Source organism: Globicephala melas, chromosome 6, assembly GCF_963455315.2.
Source record: "Globicephala melas chromosome 6, mGloMel1.2, whole genome shotgun sequence".
Taxonomy (NCBI): domain Eukaryota; kingdom Metazoa; phylum Chordata; class Mammalia; order Artiodactyla; family Delphinidae; genus Globicephala; species Globicephala melas.
In genome coordinates, this window is record NC_083319.1 from 89,273,013 (window position 1) to 89,299,675 (window position 26,663).

General features: G+C 39.6%; 1 protein-coding gene across 3 annotated transcripts in view; it reads right to left on the reverse strand.

The window, feature by feature from the left end:
* Window positions 1-26,663, reverse strand: part of FAM120A (family with sequence similarity 120 member A) — a 103,606-nt gene that overhangs the window by 70,792 nt on the left and 6,151 nt on the right. For all 3 annotated transcript variants that reach the window (XM_030847279.3, XM_030847280.3, XM_060301160.2), the window contains exons 2-3: window positions 12,108-12,354; window positions 8,184-8,266 (exon numbers count right to left, since the gene is read on the reverse strand). In XM_030847279.3, the coding sequence (XP_030703139.1) occupies window positions 8,184-8,266; window positions 12,108-12,354 (330 nt within the window). The remainder of the gene's footprint in view (window positions 1-8,183; window positions 8,267-12,107; window positions 12,355-26,663) is intronic.

The following is a 26,663-nucleotide window of genomic DNA, read 5'->3' on the forward strand; positions in this document are numbered from 1 at the left end:
ACATCTCAGAGCTATGGGTGCTGACACGCACTGACACTTGGCATCATCTGTCTCCTTCATTTGGCCCATTCCAGTGGTCAGGTAGTGTAGCTCATGATGGCTTTAATTTGCATTCCCTAATTCCATGGAGCATCTCTTTGTGTGCTTACTAAATATTCTGTAAAACGTCTGTTCAAAATTTCACCCATCTTTTTTTGTTGTTGCGTAGTGTATCTTCTTCTTGTGTTGTTCTTTACACATTCTGGATACAAGTCCTTTACCAGAGACAATATTCTGCAAATAGCTCCTCTCCCACTGTTGTTGCTTGCTTTTCATTTTCTTAACTAAGAAATCTTTGACTAACTCAAGGTCATAAAGATCCTCTCTTATATTTTCTTCTAGAATAATTTTTATATTCTTTTAATTTTTGCATATGGATATCCAGCTATTGTAAAAACTAACCCTTCCCCATTTAGTTACTTAGGGACTTCTGGTGAAAATAATTAAATATATATATGGGTCTATTTCTGGACTCTGTTCTGCTCCACTGATCTGTTCAACTACCCTTATGTCAGTACCACACTGAGTTGATTATTATAGCTTTAAAGTGAGTCTAATGCTAAGTCCTTTCACTTTGTTCTTCCTTTTCAACATCTCTGATGCTATTCTAGGTCCTTTGCAATTCCACATGAATTTTAAAATCTGTTTTTCAATTTCTACTTAAAAAAAAGCTTGCTTGGATTTTGATTGGGATGCAGTAAATCTATATAACAACAGAACCTTTTGAGCCATAAACACACACATTTCTTCATTTATTTAGATCTTTTTAAAATTAGACCATAAGTTTGCAGTGGCATCCATTAGCTGTGTGGTTCTCAAATCTTCTCTAGATAGTACCTATCTAGGGTGGAGGGGTCTGCTGGGCAGGTGAGATGGAAGAAGGAGCAAGAGAAGGGTGATGTTGGTACAACCAGTTCAAGATGACCCACCAAGAGGTCCAGGCCAGCTAGGGAAGAAACAGTGAACAAATAAATGGGCAGAAGGCCCCAGGACGGGCAAAAGAGCCAAGTGTCAGCTTATGAGAATACTAAAGACAGAAGCAATGGAGACAAAAGGGAGAAGGGATATTAAAAGTGTACGATAGGAAATGGAGCTCTTCTGGGAGAAGACCCAGTATATGACTCTGGGCCTAGAAGGCTGCAGTAGAGCAGACACTATTTTACTGGAGACAATATGCAGCCAAGTTGTCTGTGGGTAATCTCCAGGACGCTGACCTTGCCTGAGTCTCAGAAGAGTTATCAAAGGACACCATTATGAAAGTAAAACGACAACCCACAGAATGGGAGAAAGTGTTTGCAAATTATGTGTCTGATAAGAGACTTGTATACAGAATATATTTTCTAAAAACTCTTACAACGCATTAATAAAAAATTTAAAAATGGACAAAAGATATGAATAGACATTTATCCAAAAAAGGTAAACAAATGGACAGTGAGCACAGGAAAAGGTGCTCAACATCATTAGTCATCAGAGAAATGCAAATCAAAACCACATCACACCCACTGCAACAGCTAAAAATAAAACAACAGACAATAACAAGTGTTGACGAGGTTGTGGAAAAGTCAGAAACCTCACACATAGCTGGTAAGAGTATAAACAGTATAGCTACTGTGGAAACCAGTCTGGTAGTTCCTCAAAATGTTAGGCATAGAATTACCATATGACCAGCAATTCCAGTCCTAGGTATACACCTGAGAGAAATGAAAACATGTCTACACAAACACTTGTACTTGAATATTCACACAGCATCACAAAGCCAAAATGTGGCTGAACAACCTGAATGTCCACTGACTGATGAATGGATTAAACATGGTAGGTATACCCACACGACAGACTATTATTTGGCCATAAAAAGAAAAAACGAAGTGCTGATACATGCTACAGTGTGGATGAACCTTGAAAAAACATTATGCTCAATGAAAGAAGCCAGACACAAGAGGTCATATAATTCCACTTATATGAAATGTCCAGAAGAGGCAAATCCACAGAAGAAAAAGTAGATTAGTGGTTGCCAGAGGGTAGGGGAGGGGGAGAAATGGGGAGTGACTGTTAACAGATAAGATACTGGGTTTCTTTTTGAGGTGATGAAAATATTTTAAAATATTTATAATATTTTATAAAATATTATAAATATAAAATCTATCTTTCAGATTGCATTTGGACCGCGAATCTCCCCTCCTCTGGCTAGGTCATGCATTTCAGCTCACTCGGAAGAATTCTGCCCGCAGGCCCAGGGCAGGCCCAGTCCCTCAACAGCAAGGAGCTAAACTGAAAGCAATCCTGTAACACCTAGGGAACACAAACCCTTCCCATGACTCTGTCCCTCCTTCCCAGCAAAGTGACCTGTGATCCACCCACAATCTGTAAAACAGAGACAGAAAAGCTATTCTTGAGCCCCAGTGATTTCAGCAGATTCCTCAGAATGCCAACCTTTCCATCTTCACTTTACTTATTTAATATTTATTTATTTTTGATGTGGACCATTTTTAAAGTCTTTATTGAATTTGTTACAATATTGCTTCTGTTTTATGTTTTGGTTTTTTGGCCCTGAGGCATGCGGGACCTTAGCTCCCTCACCAAGGATTGAACCCGCACCCCCTGCGTTGGAAGGCGAAGTCTCAACCACTGGACCGCCAGGGAAGTCCCCCATCTTCACTTTAAAACCAAATGGGGACAGGGAAGGAAGCTCTGATGGGAAGATATAAACAAGCAAAAATCTTTTGAGTTCAGTCTTTTATTTTCCATTTAAGGATATCCACATATAAATTTTAAATGAGCAAAGAATAAGACTTCTTACTAGAAGCAAGTTTCCACGACCTAAAAGCTTAAAGCCCAGTACCATGAATCTGTGCACTGAAATTCCAGACTGTTAAGAATGTGCAGCTCACTGAATACATGACGATGATGACATTATAATAATAATATTAGCAGGATGTACATTTAAAAACAATTCTGGAGTACCAAATATCAATCTGTTAAAAGTGGTTCTCTTCCAGGAGTGCAATTATAAATAGCTCTCACTTCCACAATGCATAATGGTTGAATTTTTCAACCTTCCAGGCCCCTAACGTTATTTTCTCTAGAGCCCGAAAAGTCTTTAGATTTTAGGAAGTACTTCTTAGCTCTTATGAAACTACAGGATGACTTTTTGAGAAAGGAATATATTGAGTTAACTTCAATTAACACTAACATGCAAGCAGGAATTCCTTCTTTGGAAGGTCTTAAGTGCCCAAACTGCCACCTCTTGCAATGCCTTAAAACAGCAGTCCCCAACCTTTTCGGCATCAGGGACCGGTTTCCTGGAAGACAATTTTTCCACGGACGGGGAGGGGGATGATTTCAGGATGATTCAAGTGCATTGCTGTTACTGTGCACTTTATTTCTGTTATTATTACATTTATATAATGAAATAATTATACAGCTCACGATAATGCAGAATCAGTGGGAGCCCTGAGCTTGTTTTCCTGCAAATAAGGAGCACACAACCTAGATCCCTAGCATGCGCAGTTCACAGTAGGGTTCGCGCTCCTATGAGAATCTAATGCCGCAGCGGACCCGATATGACGAGGAGCTGAGGCGGTAATGTGAGTGATGGGGAGCAGCTGTAAATACAGTTGAAGCTTCACTCGCTCACCCGCCGCTCATCTCCTGCTGTGTGGCCCGGTTCCTAACAGGCCACAGACTGGTCTGTGGCCCGGGGATTGGGGACCCCTGCCTTAAAAGGTGGAACTCAGAATAATTGAAGCCCATCTTTCTATTCATGCACAATTTATACTCAACTTTCCTTCAAAAGGGATCCCAGAAAGTCTGATCATCAATCTCACTCTAGTAAGCTTGCATAGTACGTTAGATATACCATAAAACTCAAAATGCCTGAAATCATGCTGCTCTTCTCTCTGGCAGCTGGCTCCAGTGTGAAACCCAGACAGGGGCCACGTACGGTGGATATGAAGATCACTGGTTGGCTGGACACTGATCACAGCAGGTGCAGCTGCTACCCGCTTCCCCTTCAGGGAAGCCAAGAGAGAGGAGATCCTTTGAGTCCAGGCTTCATCCTGAGGGCCCACTGTGAGCCTTGCCATGTGCCCTGACCTTGGGAATGCTGGGGTTGCATGGACTGCATGGTGAGACATAGATGGCTCTTCTGTCCACCTCCACGTTCCTAGGGACCCTAACATGCTACTCACCCAGAACCATACTCCCTCCTCCCCGGGGTCAATTGCCACATCCTGTCCCTAAAGACATTGGTAAAAAGGATTACTCAGTGACTTCTGGTGGCATGTAAAAAATATAAAGTTAGAGATAACTTTGGTAAAACTCTAGGTAAATTTAAAACAAAACGTTCCTAATCTGACCTGACAGACTGCCCTGGTATACAGCTGCCTCAGGGAAAAGATAATACTGGTAAAGGAAGGTGACTTGGGACTTCCCTGGTGGCACAGTGGTTAAGAATCTGCCTGCTACTGCAGGGCACACGGGTTCGATGCCTGGTCCGGGAATATCCCACATGCCGCAGAGCAACTAAGCCCATGCACCACAACTACTGAGCCCGTGTGCCACAACTACTGAAGCTCACATGCCTAGAGCCCGTGCTCCACAACAAGAGAAGCCACTGCAATGAGAAGCCCACGCACTACAACGGAAGAGTAGCCCCCACTCACCGCAACTAGAGAAAGCCCGTGCGCAGCAACGAAGACCCGACACAGCCAAAAATAAATAAAATTAAAAAAAAAAAAAAAAAGGAAGGTGACTAAAAATAAGTGAACCTGAAGGTAGGGTTATATAAATAAACACTAAAGACTATTTAAATCAGAAAGAGAGATGTACAAGAGCTAGCACTTAGATCTTTGAGAAGAGGCAGAAGCAAGCAAGGGGGCTTTCAAGGACATATTTTAATTTAATTGGACACACAGAGGGAGAAGGAGTTCAAGAGAAACCAGCACCTGCCTGGCCTGGGGCTGATGGGCAGAGCTAGGCCTGGGGGGAGTGGCGGGGGGGAGGCAGTGTGCCAGGGGAGGGGCACACTGCCTGCTTGCCACAATTGGGGTGGTGGTATAGAGAGACCAAAATAGAACCTGATTAGCTGTACAGGAGAACAACACATGTGGGAGGTCTGGGGAGAGGAAAGGCGAGCATAAAACTTGCAAAGTAGCCTGTCCAACGTGAAGGAAATGGTGAAGGGACTCCGGGGCCAGAAGTACTTGGGGGGGGTCATGAATGACTGATGGGGATAAAAACCTGAAATACATGAAACTGAATATGAAGTTTAGGAACACAAAAACCATTAAAATGAATACAATGGTTAAAATGTTGACAGGGCTAAGATTATGGTATTACATGTTAAGGGGTGATTTGAATTTATTAGATAATAAGTTCATATAACACCAACCCTCTGTGAACAATAAACTAGTAGATATGACTTTGGTGAAACACTGGCAAAATAAAGGATGATAAAAGGAATGCTTGAACTTGGGTATGCAAAATCAGGTATCCTTAAAAGCTGTGTATACAACATACTGTGTTAAAAAGGAACAAACAAAAATCATAAGGAAGTTTCATAAACAACAACTAACCAAATTTTCAAAAGATGTAGTTAGTTTTATTACTGTGAAAAAGAAGAGACTAAAAAAGCAGATGGGATACAGATAATTCTATACGGTAGTAATGTTCATGAGAAAAAAACCACATTCAATATCCCACAGTCTTTGTTAAAATGATTAAAACAATACTACACACAGAAAACTATGTATAAAAGGTCAAAACATAAAAGTTATGCAATTTTTTAACATAAAAGTTATGCAATTTTTTAAAATGCTTTGCTTTTCAGAATATGACTTTAAAAATCCTACAACTTATCAAGTCACTGAAAAATTATTTTGGACTGCTTCACAATGCCATAAAAACACCCAGCTAATATTTAAAATACACATGATGATAATGCAAAAAAAAATCTGATTTGCTTTAAAATAAAAACCAACAAACAATCCTATAAACAACTTTCAGAGAACAATAGAAAAATGTGAACATGGACTTAATATTAAATGACATTAGGGAATTATTGCTAATTTAGTTAATGTGATAATAATAATATAATTAAGAGATTATCCTTATTTTTAGGTGGTGGTGAAATAAACCACAGTTTTCACAGGTGAAGTGTTATGATATCTGCAACTTACTTCCAAATAGTTGAGTTAAAAAACAAACACACAGGGCTTCCCTGGTGGCGCAGTGGTTGAGAGTCCGCCTGCCGATGCAGGGGACGCGGGTTCGTGCCCTGATCCGGGAGGATCCCACATGCCGCGGAGCGGCTAGGCCCGTGAGCCATGGCCGCTGAGCCTGCGCGTCCAGAGCCTGTGCTCCGCAATGGGAGAGGCCACAACAGTGAGAGGCCCGCGTACCACAAAAAAAAAAAAAAAAAAAAAAAAAACACACACACATACAAATATACTTTAGAAGAAACTGTTAAAAACTGTTTAACCAAGATGGTGGATATATGGATAGACATTTTCTATTTCAACTTTTTACATACTTAGTATTTTTCTTAACAAACTATTAGGAAAAATACATGATAATGATGTTTGTAACCTACCAATAGTTTGAGTTGGTTTTCCAGTAATTATTCAAACAGCTCCTCACTCCTAACCTCTGATACATGAAAGAAGGCAAGCTCAATTTAGATATATGTATATGGTCTGGGATCCTGGGAGCCTCTCACCCCTGCTACTCAAAACTCTACAAACCTTCTAAAAAACAAGCCTTCATTCTGTCTCAACTTATAAAAGCATACTGCTTAATGAACCTAATGAGCACAATACTTCTGAGTCCACCTGATTTCAGACTACACTTTTCCCATTCTGCAATTCAATAATGGTATCACCAGGAGCTTGGAATCAAGATTACAAATTGTAGCACTCTGTAAATGAAAACACACATGAAGAACACTCTGGCCAATAGCAAAGAGAAAGCTGTACCCCTTCAAGGACAAAAAAGCAAAAGAAAACAAGTAATTTCTAACAAGAGGAGAAAAACTGACTTTTGAACAGAAGTGGAAAAGCCCCATACAAAGAACTGTTAGGATAAAAAGGAACACATCAGGACCCTTCAATAAGAAATGGAAAAGAAAGGGGATTCTAGGCAGCAAGTAACAAGATGAAAGAGGCAGGAAAGGAATACCGCTTGAACTTGCAAGTATCACAAAAGCTCACTATAAGCTAAAACACAAAAACTCCAATTTGGAGGGCAATTCTGACAACAGGAAAAGTGCATTCAGAAACCATTCCAAGCAACCTCCCTATTACTATGAGGAACTGAGGCCCAGGCTGCCAGCCAGTGTAGGTCCCGACTTCCCAGCTCCCCACCTAACAAGTGGCAGCTATGATCACAACACTAAAAAGCAGAGAACACCAGAGCCACTTTACCCAGCAAAGGGAATACGGAAAATCACAGGAAGCCACTAACAAGTACAACTCCAAGTTCCCTAGTGGCTCATACCAATTTCACTACTATGTTCACATCAAACCGTAAACCTTCCCACTCTAGAAAATCAAAGTTAAGAGAATCTTCTTGGATGTTCATTACTTTCACAAACAGGAAGGGGAGAAAAATAAGAAAATAATATTAACAAAATAGTACAAATGGACCACTTCTGTAATGAACTTGGGTCTCCTCCATCATTCAAAAAGCATTAAAACTAAAAAAAAAAAAAAAAAAGCATTAAAACTGTAAATAGATTTTTATAATATTTAAAAATTAGTAAGAAAATTATGAAACTTATCAAACTATGTAAGATGTTGATCTGACTAACAGAAGATGATATTATCTATTGAAAAAAATTAATATTTGTAGGTAAGAAAATTAATACATAAACACTTTAGCTAAAAAATTTCCACCTATCTAGGTATACGGCATGAAGAATTCCTCTAAGGGAATTTTTAAGGACATTTATATATTTCCCTAAAATATAGGTGCTGGGAACAAGATAAGGCAGGTTGTTTGTTTTTTAAGGCAACACAGATTCTGAAGTTAGCGGGAAGCAGGATATTGCTAATTTTGTGGTATATTTCCTTCTACAATAAAGAAACATTATTTATATTATGAAAGTAATATCAAAATCAACAAATGTTGGAAATGAAATGAATATGTACCTTAAGTGAGGCTAGTGGATGTTCTGGACCAAGTAAACTCCAATGAAAGGAAGCCAGATCTTCATCAGGTAGAATGTGATTTCCTGGAATACAAACAGGGATACCATAAAAGCCATCATCATGAGTGACACAGGGGAAACTTAGTATCATTGCATGTTATAATTTGTAGATTATCTTTGTTAGTTTCAGACTTTGTAATATGACTTCTTAGGACCACCTCATTTGATACACCACATAAAACTTCCACACAGAAATTGAGAATATTTCTTCATCTTTTAATACAAAGCAACATACAGCAGACAGACTTCTTGCAGCTGCCTCAAGCACAACGTGAATTTCCAGTAGAGGCTCAACAGCATTCAAACTGAATAAACTGCATAAAAACCTAAGTAATTCCCCAGCACAGTATTAAGGTCAGTCTGATAATGCCAGATGCCAAATGTCAATTTGAAACAACTTTTCATTTGTTTATGAGAGACTATGGTTCAAACTGCATTCTGTGAAGTAGGTTCAACAGCAGAGGCAGAATCTATAGTTATAAAATCTAAGGAAGGTTAAGTGACAATGTTTGCTGCCTGTGACATGGATCAACACCCTCCTCCCGTAATTTCCAGCACCACCCACAAATAGGTGTACAAAGCACAGACTACAAGTGCTATCAAGAAGTGCCAATCAGCTCTATGCACTATCACCAGGGCTGTGTCACAAATAAGAAGTGTATTCAGCTGAGAAACTACATTTTGCAGGGAACATTCTCCCTTCAGTGTAGTGCTTGGATGCCTGATACACTAACATCTTTGGTTTGTTAGTGGTCTTGATACAATTTAGAAGCAGTAATTTCCTAAATAATTCTGTAATTTTTATATTATGATTTAGTCATCTCCACACTAAGCAGATTCATTAATCAGCTGCTAACAGAAAACAAAACAAGGTGAGTTCATTTGCAATACTGCTAATCATAATACTCTAAACACACAAATACATGATACAGATGTACCAAACTGTCATTATGTCCAGAAGAGCAAAGTTAAGTCCTAATTGTATCAGTTACCGAGTTTTGTACTGCTTTCCTCGGCTCATGGAATGTATAGAACTTTACTGTGAAGTAAGTATTAAGTATCTGAGATTTGTTTTTGAAGCTTCTATCTGAAAAGATATTAAGCCAATTCCAACATCAAGAATAGTCTGTTAGGGCTTCCCTGGTGGCGCAGTGGTTGGGAGTCCGCCTGCCGATGCAGGGGACGCGGGTTCGTGCCTCAGTCCGGGAGGATCCCGCATGCCACGGAGCGGCTAGGCCCGTGGGCCATGGCTGCTAGGCCTGCGCGTCGGAGCCTGTGCTCCGCAGCAGGAGAGGCCACAACGGTGAGAGGCCCGCGTACCGCAAAAAAAAAAAAAAGAAAAAAAAAAGAAAAAAAAAAAGAATAGTCTGTTAAATACCACATGCTAACACATATATATGGAATCTAAAAAAAAAAAGGTTATGAAGAACCTAGGGGCAGGACAGGAATAAAGACGCAGATGTAGAGAATGGACTTGAGGACACAGGGAGGGGGAAGGGTAAGCTGGGACAAAGTGAGAGAGTGGCATGGACATATATACACCGTGAAATGTAAAATAGATAGCTAGTGGGAAGCAGCCACGTAGCACAGCGAGATCAGCTCAGTGCTTTATGACCACCTAGAGGGGTGGGATAGGGAGGGTGGGAGGGAGATGCAAGAGGGAGGAGATATGGGGATATATGTATATGTATAGCTGATTCACTTTGTTATAAAGCAGAAACTAACACAACATTGTAAAGCAATTATACTCCAATAAAGATGTAAAAAAAAAAGAACAGTCTGTTAAAACTTGGGTCAAATACTTAAATGAGTATTTCACTCAACCTTTCTAAAACAAAACAACTTATATAGCTATACCTTCTATTACAAAAAAGGAGAAATTATACTTTCTATTGGAAAAATAATCTTTCTTATTTGAGGACGTTGAAACTTTTACACAAAATCTAAACTAAAAATGTTCACCCAATTAAGCGTTTATCTATAACTTGCCTAAATTTTCTGAAGAAATTCCAAGCCTTAATTTATTACTAAATTATTCACAACGTTACTATTGTTTTTCATTTCTTTTACTATTTCACAAAATAAGTTAGCCAGAAAAGTATTAGTTGGCATTATCTCCCAAGAAATTTATTCAATGTTTCCTTAAATAAGATAAACAAATATCCTTCCCAAATTAGTTAAGGCATCCATATTCTAAAAGCATACAATTTTCCCATTCACTTAAAGTCAACTGTGGTAACATTTAAGTAAACATGAAACTTTTCATAATGTGCCCATCCACTCCATCACTTTTTAACATTTGAGGAAATATCCTTTTATATTTTAATGTCTGAAAATATGAAAGTACTACATACATTTAGAAATTAGGTTTTAATCCTCCAAATCCCAAGTCACAAGAGTTCACTAAGAAAATGGACAGAAAATAGCCAAGTACTAACTTAAAGACATGTATTTGAGATTAGATCCAAATAAAGACAACTTGTAAAATCAGAAAGTTTTTGATTGATTTGTAGTTATACAGTTTGAAATGTTATCACCAAATAATATATGAAAAATTATGGCTGTCTCACTATAATTTCTAGTTGTATAAAACTTTTTTGGAATGTTTATAAAAAATCTGATAATTAGGAATTTCTAAAAATAACCCACAATATAATCCCCCTCTTAAACATGACCAGATCAGGCTGCTAAGCACTAGAACAGAAATTGAGAGAGTACAATAAGATCGCACTTTTCTGGAGACCACACATCTTTCAAAAAGGGCCTGTGTGTCCCAAACAGCCCTCAATCCCATCACTGAAATTCATGGATTTTACTCACAGGAGGGCTTTGCTCAGAACACATTTACTTATACTGTGGACATAATTTTTACAAACTCTGAGCAAACTAGAGCCGGATATTCAAGTAGCTAGAAACATGTACATTCCAAGCACAAGAAAGGGAAGTGGACAGAAAAGAAAGAAATAACTATAAACTACAGACATAAAGTGATAAATAAATATATTACCTATTGCCAAGTTATTTTTAAGAGAAAGAAATTAATATATAAAATCTTAGTTGAAACCAGATTTCATCCTTTCTAGGTATTCAGCATAAGGAATTCCTCCAAGGGAGAGTTTTTTTTTCTTTTCTTTTTTTTTTGTGGTACACGGGCCTCTCACTGTTGTGGCCTCTCCCGTTGCGGAGCACAGGCTCCGGACGCGCAGGCTCAGCGGCCATGGCTCACGGGCCCCGCCACTCCACGGCACGTGGGATCTTCCCGGACTGGGGCACGAACCCGTGTCCCCTGCATTGGCAGGCGGACTCTCAACCACTGCGCCACCAGGGAAGCCCCCTCCAAGGGAGTTTTTAAAGACATGTATACATTCACTTAAGATGCAGGCACTGGAAACAAGGTAACGTAGTTTATTTTTGTTGTTTTCCTTTTAAAGTAATGAGAATCCTGAAAATGAGGGGAAAACATGACAGTGCTAACTTCACAGCATATTTTCTTCTATAACAAACATAATTTGTGCCAAAGGTTTAAATGTTTAATTTTCATAAGTGAGACTGTGTTAACACTTGTGATTTTTAAATGTTATTTTCCTCAAACTTTAAGGGCATTTTTTTTCACAAAATTAGTTTATCGGCCTAAGTGGAACAATACATAAACAAACAAGAACAAATGAAGCACATTTTCAGTGACACCAAAAAATAATGAGTAAAGAATGTTACTGAGGAGAAGCCCAGCCCATTCCCTGTTTTTTTGAAATTTAAGTAAGATACAATCCCAAACATTCTAGCATTGAAATTAAAAAAAAACAACAACAGTATGTCCCGAGTACAGAACTCCTTTATAAAATGAATTTTCACACTGCCCACCTACCTAACAGAGCAGCAAAGATAGGGAAGCGGTTTGGGTTCAGGTCCAGCTGCTTGGCAACCTCGTGCATCAGATATTGGCTTGTGGTGAGACTTTTCCCATTCCGGCTCAGTTTTAGGGCATGGGCACTGAAATAGTAGGGGATGTTGCACAGGGCATAATCAGAGTCGTATGCAACTAAGCCGTGGAAGCCGTTTTCTCTGCAGAAACCGATCACTTCTTGATGATGATCCTCGATGCTCTGTGCAACCTGTGCAAGGGAGAAGACCACTTCGTCAGAGGCCAGGCACCACTTCAGCACGTGCTCAATACACAGACATATCTGTACAGAATCTGTAAATTCCAGATATGGAAGCTATACAAGAGAGCCAAACAGTCAAAACTAACAATCATAAAGTATGCAGCACATTGCTCAAATAAGAAATTTCAGTGGGAAATAATCTCCTGGTCAGTAACTTACGATCCCATCCAGACTGCAAATTAACTTTCAATTTCTTATCAAGTTCAAAGATCACCCTGTTTAAAAATACACAATCCCAGGTGGCCTCTGTGACAGTATTTTGAAGGAAAAGAGACAGATGGGAAAAAAAGAGACAGAAGAGGAAAATAAAGAAGTGTAAAGGACGGAGACAGAAAGAAGCCAGCCACTCTCAGTGAAAACAAAATAATTTCTTCAAAGTAAGTCAAAGCAAATAGGTGAAATAACCAGAAGGATTAAAAAAAAAAAAAAAGCCAAGTATTATCCATCACCTACCTACTAGTTACTATAGACCCTGAAGCATTCAGCATATGGGTAATAATAAGAATGAACATGTTTACCCCCAAATAATTGTCACTCGTTTATTCTGTGCAAAGGACCAGGCCTGGTGGTATGGCACCAGGTTCAGGACCACTGTGAAGGCTAGGTCTAAATTTACTGCCTTTTTAGTGATGAAAACTACAAGCTAAAGCTTCTTACTTCTACTGGCTCTCCCACTGTGAAAGGTCAACCCCATCTATCTCAGGTGTCCATCACATACTAAAGAGGGCAGAGAAGCAACGCCCACAGGAAAGCAAAAAGCCCCCAGAATTTCTCTATTCCAAAAAACATACCAAAGGGCATTGAAAAACATTTTCCTAAAATTATATATATAAAGTCAAAGACAATTCCTCTCCTGCTGTTACCCACACTCATTTAACCAACTAAAATTTGGCAGGTTTTTTTTTCCCCCTACAATGGATAAAGGTATTTTAGAAAACAGAATTTTAAACTTAATTGGGTGACTCAGCTGTGGAAAATTAACTCTCCATAGAGCCCTAAAGGTAAAAAACAAGTAAGTGCCCTTAAACATAAATTTCTAGAACTACACTGCCCGATTTGTGGCTATACTGAATTAAAATTTAAAATACATTAAAAATTAAGTTCAAGTGTTCAATGGTCACCTACTAGATGGACATCATTGTAGAGTTACTCTCATTTCTCACTGACTTTCGCAAATTTTGTTAGAAAGTTAGTTATAATGAAATCTCAGCGGCAAAGCAGTCCTTTTAAAGATGCATATTTAAAGGAAAAATAATTTTTTGCATTCTCTTAATAAGTATTTTGATAAAAATATTTTGCTTTACAAAGAAAACAATAACAACATACAATTAGTCAATTACTCTTCTGTCTTAGAATAGGATGATGCTGTTTTATCTCAGTCTAAAAAGAGTACTTTCACTAAAATAGAAAACTACAGTTAAAATTTATTTTAATTAGCCCAGCTTCATCTAGAAATGATAATCTCCAAGTCCATGCTCTCTACCTCAAATCACTTTATTACATAAAACTTTATATTTACAGCAATGTCTTAAGGCATTTAAAAATCACCAGCAATTCCTGTTTTCCAGACATCTTTAATATTAAGTCTGCACAATCTTCCTAAGAGGCCCTGAAATGAAGAGAGATTGTGAGTTACCACCCCCTAGCTCCAGTCCCCTCAGAGGAGTTCTAGAAAAGGCAGCATGGCTGCTTGCTTCATAGAGCCAGATATCCTGTAGAGGAGATGGGGCAAAATTAAATGTATGAGTTGAGTACTGTACAAGCTATATTTTGCAAGAGTTTGTTAACCTATTCTTCCAGGAAACTGAGGCTGCCAGCAGTTCAGAACCTAGCTCTGCCCAGCTCCAGGACAAGAGCGGTCCAGAGACTCATCCTCCCTGAGCACCCACTCTCTGCATACCTCACAACATCACCTCATTATCCTCACAACAACCCTTGGAGGGGAAAGGAGGAGGTAGCCCTGTGTGGTCACTCAGTGGGGTGTTCAAGCAGGGGAACAGCAGGTATACTGACTCAGAGCTGAGTGTGGTGTCTGCAGCCTCATGCCAGAGACCCAGGGGAAAGCAGTAGGCAATGGAGTCAGAGCAGGCAGGGACAGATCTAATCTGGCAGGTTTTCAAGGAAGGCTGTGGGCATTGTAAAACAACAGGCAATATATTTCCAGAGCTGTAAAGCACTCATACTCTTTGACTCTGGAGCAATCTTACGCCAGGAAATAGAGCCTAAGAAAGCAACGTACCTGATAAAAAACGTTGGGAGCATAAAAAGGGTGAGGGTAGCCTTCCATGGGAAAAATAAGTTAACATTAAGGAGCTGGGTAAACACAGCAACTACACAATGTTGTGGAGAAACTTGAGAAAAGCTTAGAATAAAATATTAAGCAAAACCATTTCAGAATACAATATCTGCTACATACAACCACATAAAACTGCACCTATGGAAAAAGACTGAAAGGGAGTAAGCAAAAACTAACACAGTTGTACACGGTGGCACAATTATACTTAAAAAAAAAAAGAAAGAAAAAAACTTTAATTTATTATTATTTTTAACATCTTTATTGCAGTATAATTGCTTTACAATGGTGTTAGTTTCTGCTTTATAACAAAGTGAATCAGCTATACAGATACATATATCCCCATATCCCCTCCCTCTCCCACCCCTCTAGGTGGTCACAAAGCACCGAGCTGATCCCCCTGTGTTATGCGGCTGCTTCCCACTAGCTATCTATTTTACATTTGGGAGTGTATATATGTCCATGCCACTCTCTCACTTTGTCCCAGCTTACCCTTCCCCCTCCCCGTGTCCTGAAGTCCATTCTCTACGTCTGTATCTTCATTCCTGTCCTGTCATTAGGTTCTTCAGAACCTTTTTTTTTTTTTAAGATTCCATATATACGTGTTAGCATACGGTATTTGCTTTTCTCTTTCTGACTTACTTCACTCTGTATGACAGACTCTAGGTCCATCCACCTTACTACAAATTACTCAGTTTTGTTTCTTTTTATCTCTGAGTAATATTCCATTGTATATATATGCCACATCTTCTTTATCCATTCATCTGTTGATGGACACTTAGGTTGCTTCCATGTCCTGGCTACTGTAAATAGTGCTGCAATGACATTGTGGTACATGACTCTTTTTGAATTATGGTAGAAAAAAAACTTTTTTAAAGGAAAAAAATCTAATAAAAAGTTGAAACAGCCCTCATATATGCACGCCCACACTGGCCACCTCTATGCCACCGCACTGGGGGCAAATACTCCTCCTTTCACATCCGTCTCCTGCCAGACAAGGCACACAATTTGCTCATCTACATATCAAGGGTCTAGCTTGGTGCCTGGCACACAGTAAAAACTATTTATGAAACGAAAAACTCTGGGAGTCCCAGTTCAGGGGCCCCAAACAGTCTTTAAATTATTTATAAAGATTACTATAAACTCTAAACAGTAGAAACCAACAGCCAGTAGAGCCTTATAGAGCAGTTTCATCTATCTCTGGGGAGTGGAATGTAGCGCTTTCCACAGTCACCTCCTTCCACTGACCCTTCCCCAAACACAATTTCTCATTCATTCAGAACACTTGGTTTCAGCCTGGCATTAATAAGCAAAGTGAATGAACTATTAATAACTCACTACAAGACTAATTTGCAAATGTTAACAATATCTTAATCCTCCCCCAAAGCACACCTAACATTAAACAAATAATTGTCTGCTAGAATTAATCTCCTAAAACAAAAGATAAAGGAACTCTGCCCTTAAGTAAGCACAGACTTCAAATCTAAAGCAAGGTGTATAACTGAATCACTTTGCTGTACACCAGAAACTAACACATTGTGTTAGTTCAATCAACTATACTTCAATAAAAATAATAATAATAATAAAGCAAGGTGGAGCAATCTGTGCCCCTTGTCGTGCTCATCTTTCCTATCTCAGGTACCCTGAGTGATATGGATGGCGAGGAGAACCAAAATGTCCAGGTTCCAGTTCTGGCTTGATGTCCAACCTGCCTAGCTAGGAATGTAAAATTAATGAATCTTTAAGATTCTTTCAACTTCTGAAATTCTAGTATTCTTCCCCACTGGTTAAAATCCATTTTGCCTTTATCTGAGGAAGGCTACATGGCATTAAAAACCACAAGGTAACAGAGATGCAATCCTTTCCAACAAGTGAACAATGGAAGAGTGGTGTAGCAGTTACTCAATTAGGGAAATAAAAACCCCACAAAACACCTAAATGAAAGAGTCTGGCTGATGGATACATGACTCTGCATTTGTACAAACTCACATCATTGTACATATCATACAAAGGATAAACTTTAATATACACGACTTAAAAAAAAAAATCAGCCAGCAGTCAGGGATGGTAGGCCAGAATGCAAACTGACAAATGTATCGAATTGTATTATAAACCGTCTGTCACAGGGGTGCCAATGAACAACTCTGAAATCACTTTCACATGTGTTAAGGTTGGGGTAAATGGATGGTAGATGACCTCAGTGTCTCCCTATCAGAGAATGGGCTTACAAATGTGCAAAGGGAGGAGGCTAGCATGACCCTGTAGTGTTGGGTTAGCCATGGAGATGTCCGTAAGAACCCACAAGTAGATGACAACACAGACAGACAGGCACAGAAATCATTAGAGGTTAAGTGTGTGCACGTGGATTAGTCTATAAACACACACCTATATCTCCCAGGTGTCAGCAGAGAACCTAGAAGCAGCAACGCCCCAGGAGAAAGAACATCTGTACCCCGATCTGGTTTCTAAATACCATTCTCCACTAAAAGGCATGTCACTGAGCAGACGCCCAGTAGATATACGGAAGGAGGGCACTGCCCCTCTGGAGCATTCTCCCCAAATCACAAGAAAATATCAGACAGCCCAAACTGGAGGCCAACCTACCAAATGCCTGATCAGTTCTCCAAAAGTGTCAAGGTCACCACAGAGACAAGCAGAGGCTGAGAAGCTGTCCCAGATCAGAGATCAGTAAGTAGACAAGACGCCTAAAGGCAACAGGGAATCCAAAAAGGATACAGGTAGAAAATGGAAGAAATCTGAATGAAATACATAATGCAGTTAATGGTACTGTACCAATGCTAATTTCTTAGTTGTAACAGTTGTACTAGCTCATAGGATGCTAAGATGCATGAAAGCTGAGTGAAGGATATTCAGGAACTCTCTGTACCATTTTTGCAACTTTTCTATAAACCCCAAATTATTCCCAAGTAAGAAGTTTATTTTAAAAAGAAAAAAAAAAAAAAAACACAATAGTCTACAAAAGCGGTCCCCAACCTTTTTGGCACCAGGGACCAGTTTCCTGGAAGACAATTTTTCCACAGATTGGAGGCGGCGGTGGGGGGAAGGAATGGTTTTGGGATGATTCAAGTGCATTACATTTATTGTGCACTTGATTTCTATTATTATTACATTGTAATATATAATGAAATAATTATACAACTCACCATAATGCAGAATCAGTGGGAGCCCTGGGCTTCCTTTCACTTGCCACTCACTGATAAGACTTTTGATATGAGTCTGCAAGCAACTGATTTATTATGGTCTCTGTGCAGTCAAACCTCTCTGCTAATGACAATCTGTATTTGCAGCCGCTCCCCAGAGCTGGCATCACCGCCTCAGCTCCACCTCAGATCAAGCTTTAGATTCTCATAAGGAGCACACAACCTACATCCCTCACATGCGCAGCTCACAGTAGGGTTCGCACTCCTATAAGAATCGAATGCCGCAGGTGATCTGACAGCAGGCAGAGCTCAGGCAGTAATGTGAGCCATGGAAAGCAGTTGTAAATACAGATGAAGCTTCTGCTCACTCATCCGCTGCTCACCTCCTGCTGTGCGGCCTGGTTCCTAACAGACCATGGACCGGTACCAGTCCGTAGCCCAGGGGTTGGGGACCCCTGGTCTACAAGACACTAACTGAGAGACTGTTTTAAGCTATTTCATCATGTGAACAAAGCACTGAAAGGCCTGGCAGGCAAAGTCTCCGAGAGTCTATCATGTGAAAACACAACTCTCCCCAGACAGTCCAACTAATAAGGGAAGTAGGAAAGCCCACCACACACAGCATAAACCTATGAATGAAAGAATAAAGTCCAACAACCAAGAATACCTGTAAGAGGCCCACTGAACAATTCCTCAAGATTTATGTCAAAGAGCCTGGTAGAGTCAGGGGCAAAGAATTGGATGCAGTGCAGAGGAGACTCGATGCAAGGTTTGGGTGAGGATAGGAAAACGCCTGGATTGCATCAAAACAGAACCTGAGAGGTAGTTATTTAATTAAAAAAAAAATTAAATTCCAGAGGTTAAGCTTCTAGGAATCAGGGTCTAACAGGGTATCGCTGTTCTTTCTCCTTTCAGTGTGTCTTTCTTCCGGTCTGAATGCCTTTCACTCCTGTTTCCCATCTCTTCTACTCACCCTATTCCCCGTGTTCTGTTTCTCCAATTCCCTGGCCTTCCAGCTCCTGGCTCAGACTGGGCACATTATGCTTAATGAAAATGGTATGTCTAGTTCTTAATTCTTAGTTTAGAAATGAGTAAAAACTATGAAATACAATGTTGGGAAGATTATTTCAATTTGAATTCCCAAAGAGTATAAAAAGCAAGCTAAAAAATTATGCCGAGACCTATCTACTCACAGGTGATAAAGAAAGGGTTAAGGCCTCCTATGAGAGCGAGCCAGACTTGGAATTATGCATAGCCTCCTCACAGAAAACCACAGGCTAGTGACCAAAGACCGCCTACCACCTTAAAGGCACTAGGCCTTGACTGATTTTTGCCATGGCTGCCAACACCACTGCATCAAAATGCAACTTCAGATCAAGGGAGTGAAACCGTAGAGCTCCTGAGTACAGTGCACAGAGCATTCAACTTTTACTATTTTTTTTTAATATATAAATTTATTTATTTTATTTTTTTATTTTTGGCTGTGTTGCGTCTTCGTTGCTGTGAGCAGGCTTTCTCTAGTTGCGGTGAGCAGGGGCTACTCTTTGTTGCGGTGCGCGGGCTTCTCACTGCTGTGGCTTCTCTTTTTGCGGAGCACAGGCTCTAGGCGCGCAGGCTTCAGTAGTTGTGGCACGTGGGCTCAGTAGTTGTGGCTTGCGGGCTCTAGAGCTCAGGCTCAGTAGTTGTGGTACACGGGCTTAGTTGCTCTGCGGCATGTGGGATCTTCCCGGGCCAAGGCTCGAACCTGTGTCCCTTGCATTGGCAGGCAGATTCTTAACCACTGCGCCACCAGGGAAGCCCACTTGATACGTGCTTTGGTAGCCACAACTAGGCTGGGAACCACCAAACACCTCGCCTCACTTCTCCACCCATCCGTCACCAAGAAACACGGTGTATGCAATCAGTGTTGAAGATCCTCAGTAGCTGGCAAAACGCCCCATTTTTGGTCCCAATGAAGTATTTTGTATTTAGCTAGGGATAATTTTATGTAACTGTATATTTGCCACAGAATCCTAGGTAAATCTTTTCATCTCAATAGTTTTAAGTTTCATCATTAAAAAGGCAGATACATCAAAATTCAGTATTTTTTACAAAGAATAATGACTAAAAAATTCTCAAGCTTACTTTGTGAATGTAATTATTTATTAATGCTGAAAGCAGCTATGGGGAAAGTCCTATAAGAATGAAAATGTAACACCGTTACTTACTCCTAATCTCCAGTGAAGAAGCACTTGTACAGTGAGGTTTTGTGTCTCTGGCATCAGGTGAACTCCACTGCCTACTTTAATACTTTCTGTACTTCCATTTCTTCATCTGCAAAAATAATAGTACTCTCCTACCTCATAGGGTAGCTGTGATGATTAAATGAGTTACTACATGTAAACAGCTCAGAATCATTCATAAATAATAAGCACTTGATAAATGTCAGGTACTATTTATTTTCAAGTAAGCTATGTGAGAAAGGATCTACTTCTTCATACTTTTCATGCAGGACCTGAAACACTATGAGTTGTCATAAAGAGATTTTCTGACACAAAGAAAAAAATATCATATGTGGTTTTTCTTTAGAATAATTTTACAGAGGCTCAGGGAATAATGTGACACGTCCTCCAACCAGCTACTGGCTTTAAAAGATATAAGTTAACCTGAACGTAAAAGGATAAGTCAACCTAAATTCTTTTGTTAAAAAAAAAAAAATCAGGCTCTGACCTTTATCCAGCAGAATTCTAGACACTATGTATGAGGTGGGTAAAACTTACTCAGGCTACTTACTCCCTACTCAAGTCGAGCTGAAGAGTGAGAACATGAAAGTCAATGCTAACTTGGTAGAAGATTTTTATTGTTGTTGTTTACTTTAAAAGAGCAATTTTAGTGTCATGACATACATTAGCAATGTCTCTAAAAGTAAACCTCTCCTCCTCAGGTAATCATGGCTGAATAAACGTCTTACCTTATATAGCTCTTGGTTATTCTATAAGAATTGGTTGCAGTGGTCTTAAAAGCAAGGAAAAACAATGTCTTTTAAAATAAGGGAGTGGCACATGAAAAGATTCTCAACTTCATTAATCATAGGGAAATGTAAATCAAAACCACGAGATACCATTTCACACCAATTAAGATGGCTACTAAAAAAAAAAACAGAAATAAGCAAGTGTTGGCGAGGATGTGGAAAAACTGGAACCCTCACACATTGCTGGTGGAATGTAAAATGGTGTAGTTGCTGTGGAAAATGGTGTAACAGTTCTCAAAATATAAAATCACCATATGATCCTGCAATTCCATTTCTGGGCATATACTCAAAAGAACTGAACGCAAGGATTCAAACAGATATTTGCACCCCCATCTTCATAGCAATATTATTCACGATAGCCAAAATGTAGAAGCAACCCAAGAGTCCACTGACAGATGAACAGATAAGCAAAATGTGGTCTATCCCACACAAGAAATTATTATGCATCCTTGAAAAGGAAGGAAATTCTGATACATACTACAACACGGATGAACCTTGAGGACATTATGCTCAGTGAAATAAACCAGTTACAAAAAGATAAATTCTGTGTGATTCCATTCATATGAGGTGCCTTAAGTAGTCAGATTCATAGAGACAAGAAAGTAAAATGGCGGCTGCCACAGGCTGGCAGAGAGGAATGGGGAGTTAGTGCTCAATGAGGACAGTTTCACTTTGGGAAGGTGAGAAATTTCTAGAGATTGATGGTAGTGATGGCTGCATAGCAGTGTGAATGTGGTTTCGCATCTGCTGATATGGACAGCCGACTGTACTCACTGTACTACACCATTTTACATCAGGGACTTGAGCATCCTTGGATTTTGGTATCTGAGGGGTCTCCTGGAATCAGTCCCCTGCATATACCTGAGGGAAGACTGTACTTAATTCTACTGAACTTAATTCCACTTAAAAATGGTTAAAATGGGCAGGTTTCCCTGGTGGCGCAGTGGTCAAGACTCCGCCTGCCAATGCAGGGGACATGGGTTCGAACCCTGGTCCAGGAAGATCCCACATGCTTAGCTGCGGAGCAACTAAGCCCCTGAACCACAACTACTGAGCCTGTGCTCTAGAGCCCGCAAGCCACAACGGCTATGCCCGCCCGCCCCAACTACTGAAGTCTGCACACCTAGGGCCCGTGCTCTGCAACAAGAGAAGCCACCACAGTGAGAAGCCTGCACAATGCAACGAAGAGCAGCCCCCGCTAGCCGCAACTAGAGAAAGCCCACGCACAGCAATGAAGACCCAACGCAGCCAAAAATAAAATAAATTAATATAAAAATAAGAAATGGTTAAAATGGTAAAACTTTTGTTAAATAGTTTATTACAATTAAAAAAATAAAGATAAAAATTATAATAATAAGAGGGTGGCACCCCGTCTCCCTGTTTTCTCAGAAATCCTAGGCACTTAGCTCCAACATATAACTTCCTCCTTGTCAAAACAGAAGTTTTATTTTTCCTTTGGATAATGACATTAGCATATATGTAATGTATTATATCTGTCAGCCTACATAAAAGGGTGAGATTTCTTCTTTGCAATCTCTTTAGCAGGTTGCCTGTGATGCAACTGCAATCTGTTTCAATGCTTATTCAATAATAAAACTGTTTTCTTTCTCTGTTAAAAAATTAAATAAGAGAGTGAATGTCCTAAAAGAAATGCAAGTTAAACTTCATACATTTTTAAAATAAAAATAATAAAAGGAATGTTGAGGGCTTCCCTAGTGGCGCAGTGGTTGAGAGTCCGCCTGCCAATGCAGGGGACACGGGTTCGTGCCCCGGTCCGGGAAGATCCCACATGCCGTGGAGCGCGGCTAGGCCTGTGAGCCATGGCTGCTGAGCCTGCACATCCGGAGCCTGTGCTCCACAACGGGAGAGGCCACAATACTGAGAGGCCCGCGTACCGCAAAAAAAAAAAAGGAATGTTGAACCAAGGGGGAAAGGGGTGGGGTGGGAGGAATTGGGAGACTGAGACTGACACATATATATTATTGATACTATGGATAAAATGGACAACTGATAGGAACATGCTATATAGCACAGGGAACTCACCTAGTGCACAGTGGTAACCTAAATGGGAGTGAAGTCCAAAAGGGAGGGGATATCTGTATGTGTTTGGCTGATTCATTTTGTTGTGCAGTGGAGGCTAACAACATTGTAAAGCAACCATACTCCAATAAAAATTAATTTAAAAGAAAAAAAGGAGTGTTGAAACACCAACATTATTTGTATTCAGTGTCTATTCAGCCTACTATATTAATCTCCTAATGATTCAGCTAACTCCAAGCAGTAGTATTCTTTTTAAAAATCCAATTCCAAAATACATCAAAATTTAACTTTTGGAATTCAGAAAAATGAATCTCAGACTGATGCAATTTATTTCAAAATGGTGACACGTGCAAATTCTTTATTGAAATATTTAATGGCTCACATAGGTACAGGAGATTGAAAAACCATGGTGCCTGTGCTCATCCAAGCAGTCCAGGGAGGCCCTCCCAGTCTGGACTGGCTGGCACTCCTGCCCATGAAGATGAACAATACACTCCAGACCTATGAAAACTCAACCCTCCAGTAATACTCCTTCCAGTATATTTTCTTACACTAATTGGCAAAATACCAACAGGGTAGTTTCAGTTTTTCCAAAGAAATAAATTTATTCTAGAGACAAGCGGGAAATACCAAGTAACCGGGGTACAAAAGAATCACGTTTCTAGATCACAGATCCTTAATTACTGTAGATTTACCATCACCTTTGCAGATAAATCAGTGTGCCAAGTTCAACTCTATACTGGCCCTAAAATACCTAGAAACAATGTTTGATAGAGCCAGGTATAACAAGGGAGAAAAAAAAAGATGGCTAAATGAAGCCAATTTCCCTAAGCAGTCACCCCTTTGATGTCTTCAACACAGCTCCTAAATTAAGAAGCATAAAGGGCTTACTCAAAGATAAAGCCTCTGTGCCAGGGGGCCAAGCTGAGACTACTTATCTGTGGAATTGACTAGACTCTGGGTTTGAACACAAACTTTCTACCATCTTTCTGCCATCACTGCCTTGCACAAGGTGACTAACTGGTGAGTCTGGAATTGATTTGTCCATTTCTCAAATATATTTTGAACACGTACTACATGCCAGTGTTCTAAGAGATGGATAACATAATGTTCTAAGAGGTGGTCATCCATCGTAGGACTTACTTGCTAGAGAAAACATAAACATAAGTAAAAACTAATTCCAGCTATATAGAGACATTTGGAGAATTTTAGAATATTTCTATCTGAACTCTGATTCACTTACATCTAATTGTTCTATTTATAAAACTCTGTCTATAAATCCATTGGAAAATAAATCTAATTTTTCAAATTCTGGAGTATTGCTTCTTTAAGGTGGGGGTGGAGAAAATGGGTGAAGTCTAAATGTACAAACTTCCAGTTACAGTTGACCCCTGAACAATGGGGAGGGAGGTGTTTAGGCAAACCAACCCTCCACGCAGTCAAAAATCTGTGTATAACTTTATAGTTAGTCCTCCATCCACGGTTCTGCATCCATGGACTCAACCAACCACAGATTGTAATATTTACTATTGACAAAAATCCACATATAAGTGGACCCACACTGCTCAAACACGTGTCGTTCAAGGGTCATCTGTATAAAATAAATAAGTCATGTGGATGTAATGTACAGCATGGACAGTGTAGTTAACACTGTATTGTATATTTGAAAGTTGCTAAGAGAGAGCTTAAAAATTCTCATAAGAAAAAAAAGTATAACTATGTATGGTGATGGATGTTAACTAGACTTAATGTGGTGATCATTTCACAATATATACATATATTGAATCATTATGCTGTACAGCTGAAGCTAATATAATGCTGTATGTCCACTATATCCCAATTTAAAAAAAAAAGGAACTCCTCTTCATATTACATGGTATTTATTCCTATGGTCAATTTCTTACTAAGGCTGGAATGTGTAGTATGTTTTAATTAATTTCTTTCCATTGTATAAATTCTAATTGTATAAAACAAAATGAAGAGCAACGTGGGTCTAGAAATATATAAGAGAGAAGGTGTGTGTATGTACGTATCTTATTTAGAAAACTAAGCTATATTCTCTTTTTTTACTTATCTCCCTGGTATACTTAGAAATCTCTACTTCAAACCTTTATATGGCTTTACTAAGGCCCAAAGCTTAGAATTCTTTGACTTGTTCACATCAGGATTTCCTAGCCTTGGCACTGGTGATATTTGGGAATGGATAATTCTTTACTGTGGGGCTGTCCTGTGCATTGTAGAATGTTTAGCAGCATCCCTGGCCCCTGCCTCTAGATGCCTGCAGCCAGTATGCCCTCATCTGTGACAATCAAAAATGTCTCTAGACCTTAACAAAATCACCAGCCCTCTAGCCCCTGTTGAGAATCACTGCTCTTCAGTGACTAAATAGATGGTCCTATGGCATCAAAGAAAGTTCCAAACGTTGACATGGGAAAATGATGTAAACGAGCACACACACCCCGCCTTCCACTAGAGTAAACTCCTTAAAGGATTCCATTCTTTTCTGTTATATTCACTCCTCCACACCTGGCCAATAGCAGGCACTCAATGTTTGCTAAAGGGAGAATGAATCATCACTGGAAACCAGAGAGGAGAGAATAAGAAATTTAAAGAAAATAAATCGTACTTAATGGCCATTGACCCAGGTGTTGAAAGAAAATAATTAAATTGCCTATATAAATAGAACAAAGAAAATATATGATTAAAAAGTTGAATGCCTATACTAAACATAGGAAATACAGGAGGAGTAAAATTAGTCCCTGGCCTCAAGTAGCTTAGTTAGTGGGGGAGATACATATGAAGGTAGCTACAATAAAGCTTTTGAGATGGGCTTTGAGGTAGAACCAAAATTCTGGCAAGCGAAAGTGGGGTAGACAGAGGGAGACATCAGTAGAGTTGGGAAATGGACATTTCTTGGGGAAACAGTAAACAGTCTGGTTGGGAGCATCTTAAAAGTATAATAGAAGAATTCTGAAACTAAGGAAGGTAGAATGGATTCGGATTGTAGGAGGGTCTAAAAGCCTGAATAAAGAGTTTGGATTAATGGTTTTGTTGACAGTCGTTGCCAGGAGAATGACTCACCTGAGGACCCTGCAGGGTGCTCTGACATTGTGTGCAAGATGAGTTCCACTGTTGATACTAGGCATGGGGGCCTGGTCAGATCCAGAGGCAATTCTGACTACTATCCACAGTAAGACACAGTTTAATGTAATGGTATTCACCCTTAATACATGTCTTGCATTCTACTTTTTATTCTATTTTATTCTGTGTGAATTTTTCTAAATGCTGATAAACACCCAATAATTTGGTTTCACAACCCACCAGACCTTTTCGGTAAACTTGGTGAGTTCACACGTTGGGAATACTAGAAATGAGGAACAGAAGTGTAAGTAAGAGACTGCTGGGCTAGAACTGATGTGTCATATTGCAGGGACTGGCAGGATGGAATGATAAAAATGCCAAAGATGACTCCAGGGTGGTAAGTGTAACTTTGAAATAGGTGACCATCAGGCTCAAAGCAGTTAGGGCTAAAAGTGAAATCAGAACAGACTGGGAGAAGAGACAACTGTGGAAAGTGAAAGGGGAATGAAGGGTATATCAGTAAAAGTCAGGCTCTAGGGGGGACATGCAGTTTGAAGTCTTAAAGGTGGTATCATTCATTCTTCCTGCTAATTATAGGACACAAACCCTAGGGTAGCTAAAGTGAAATTACAATAGTCACTAGAGGTGACTAATCTGAGGTCAGATTAGAGAG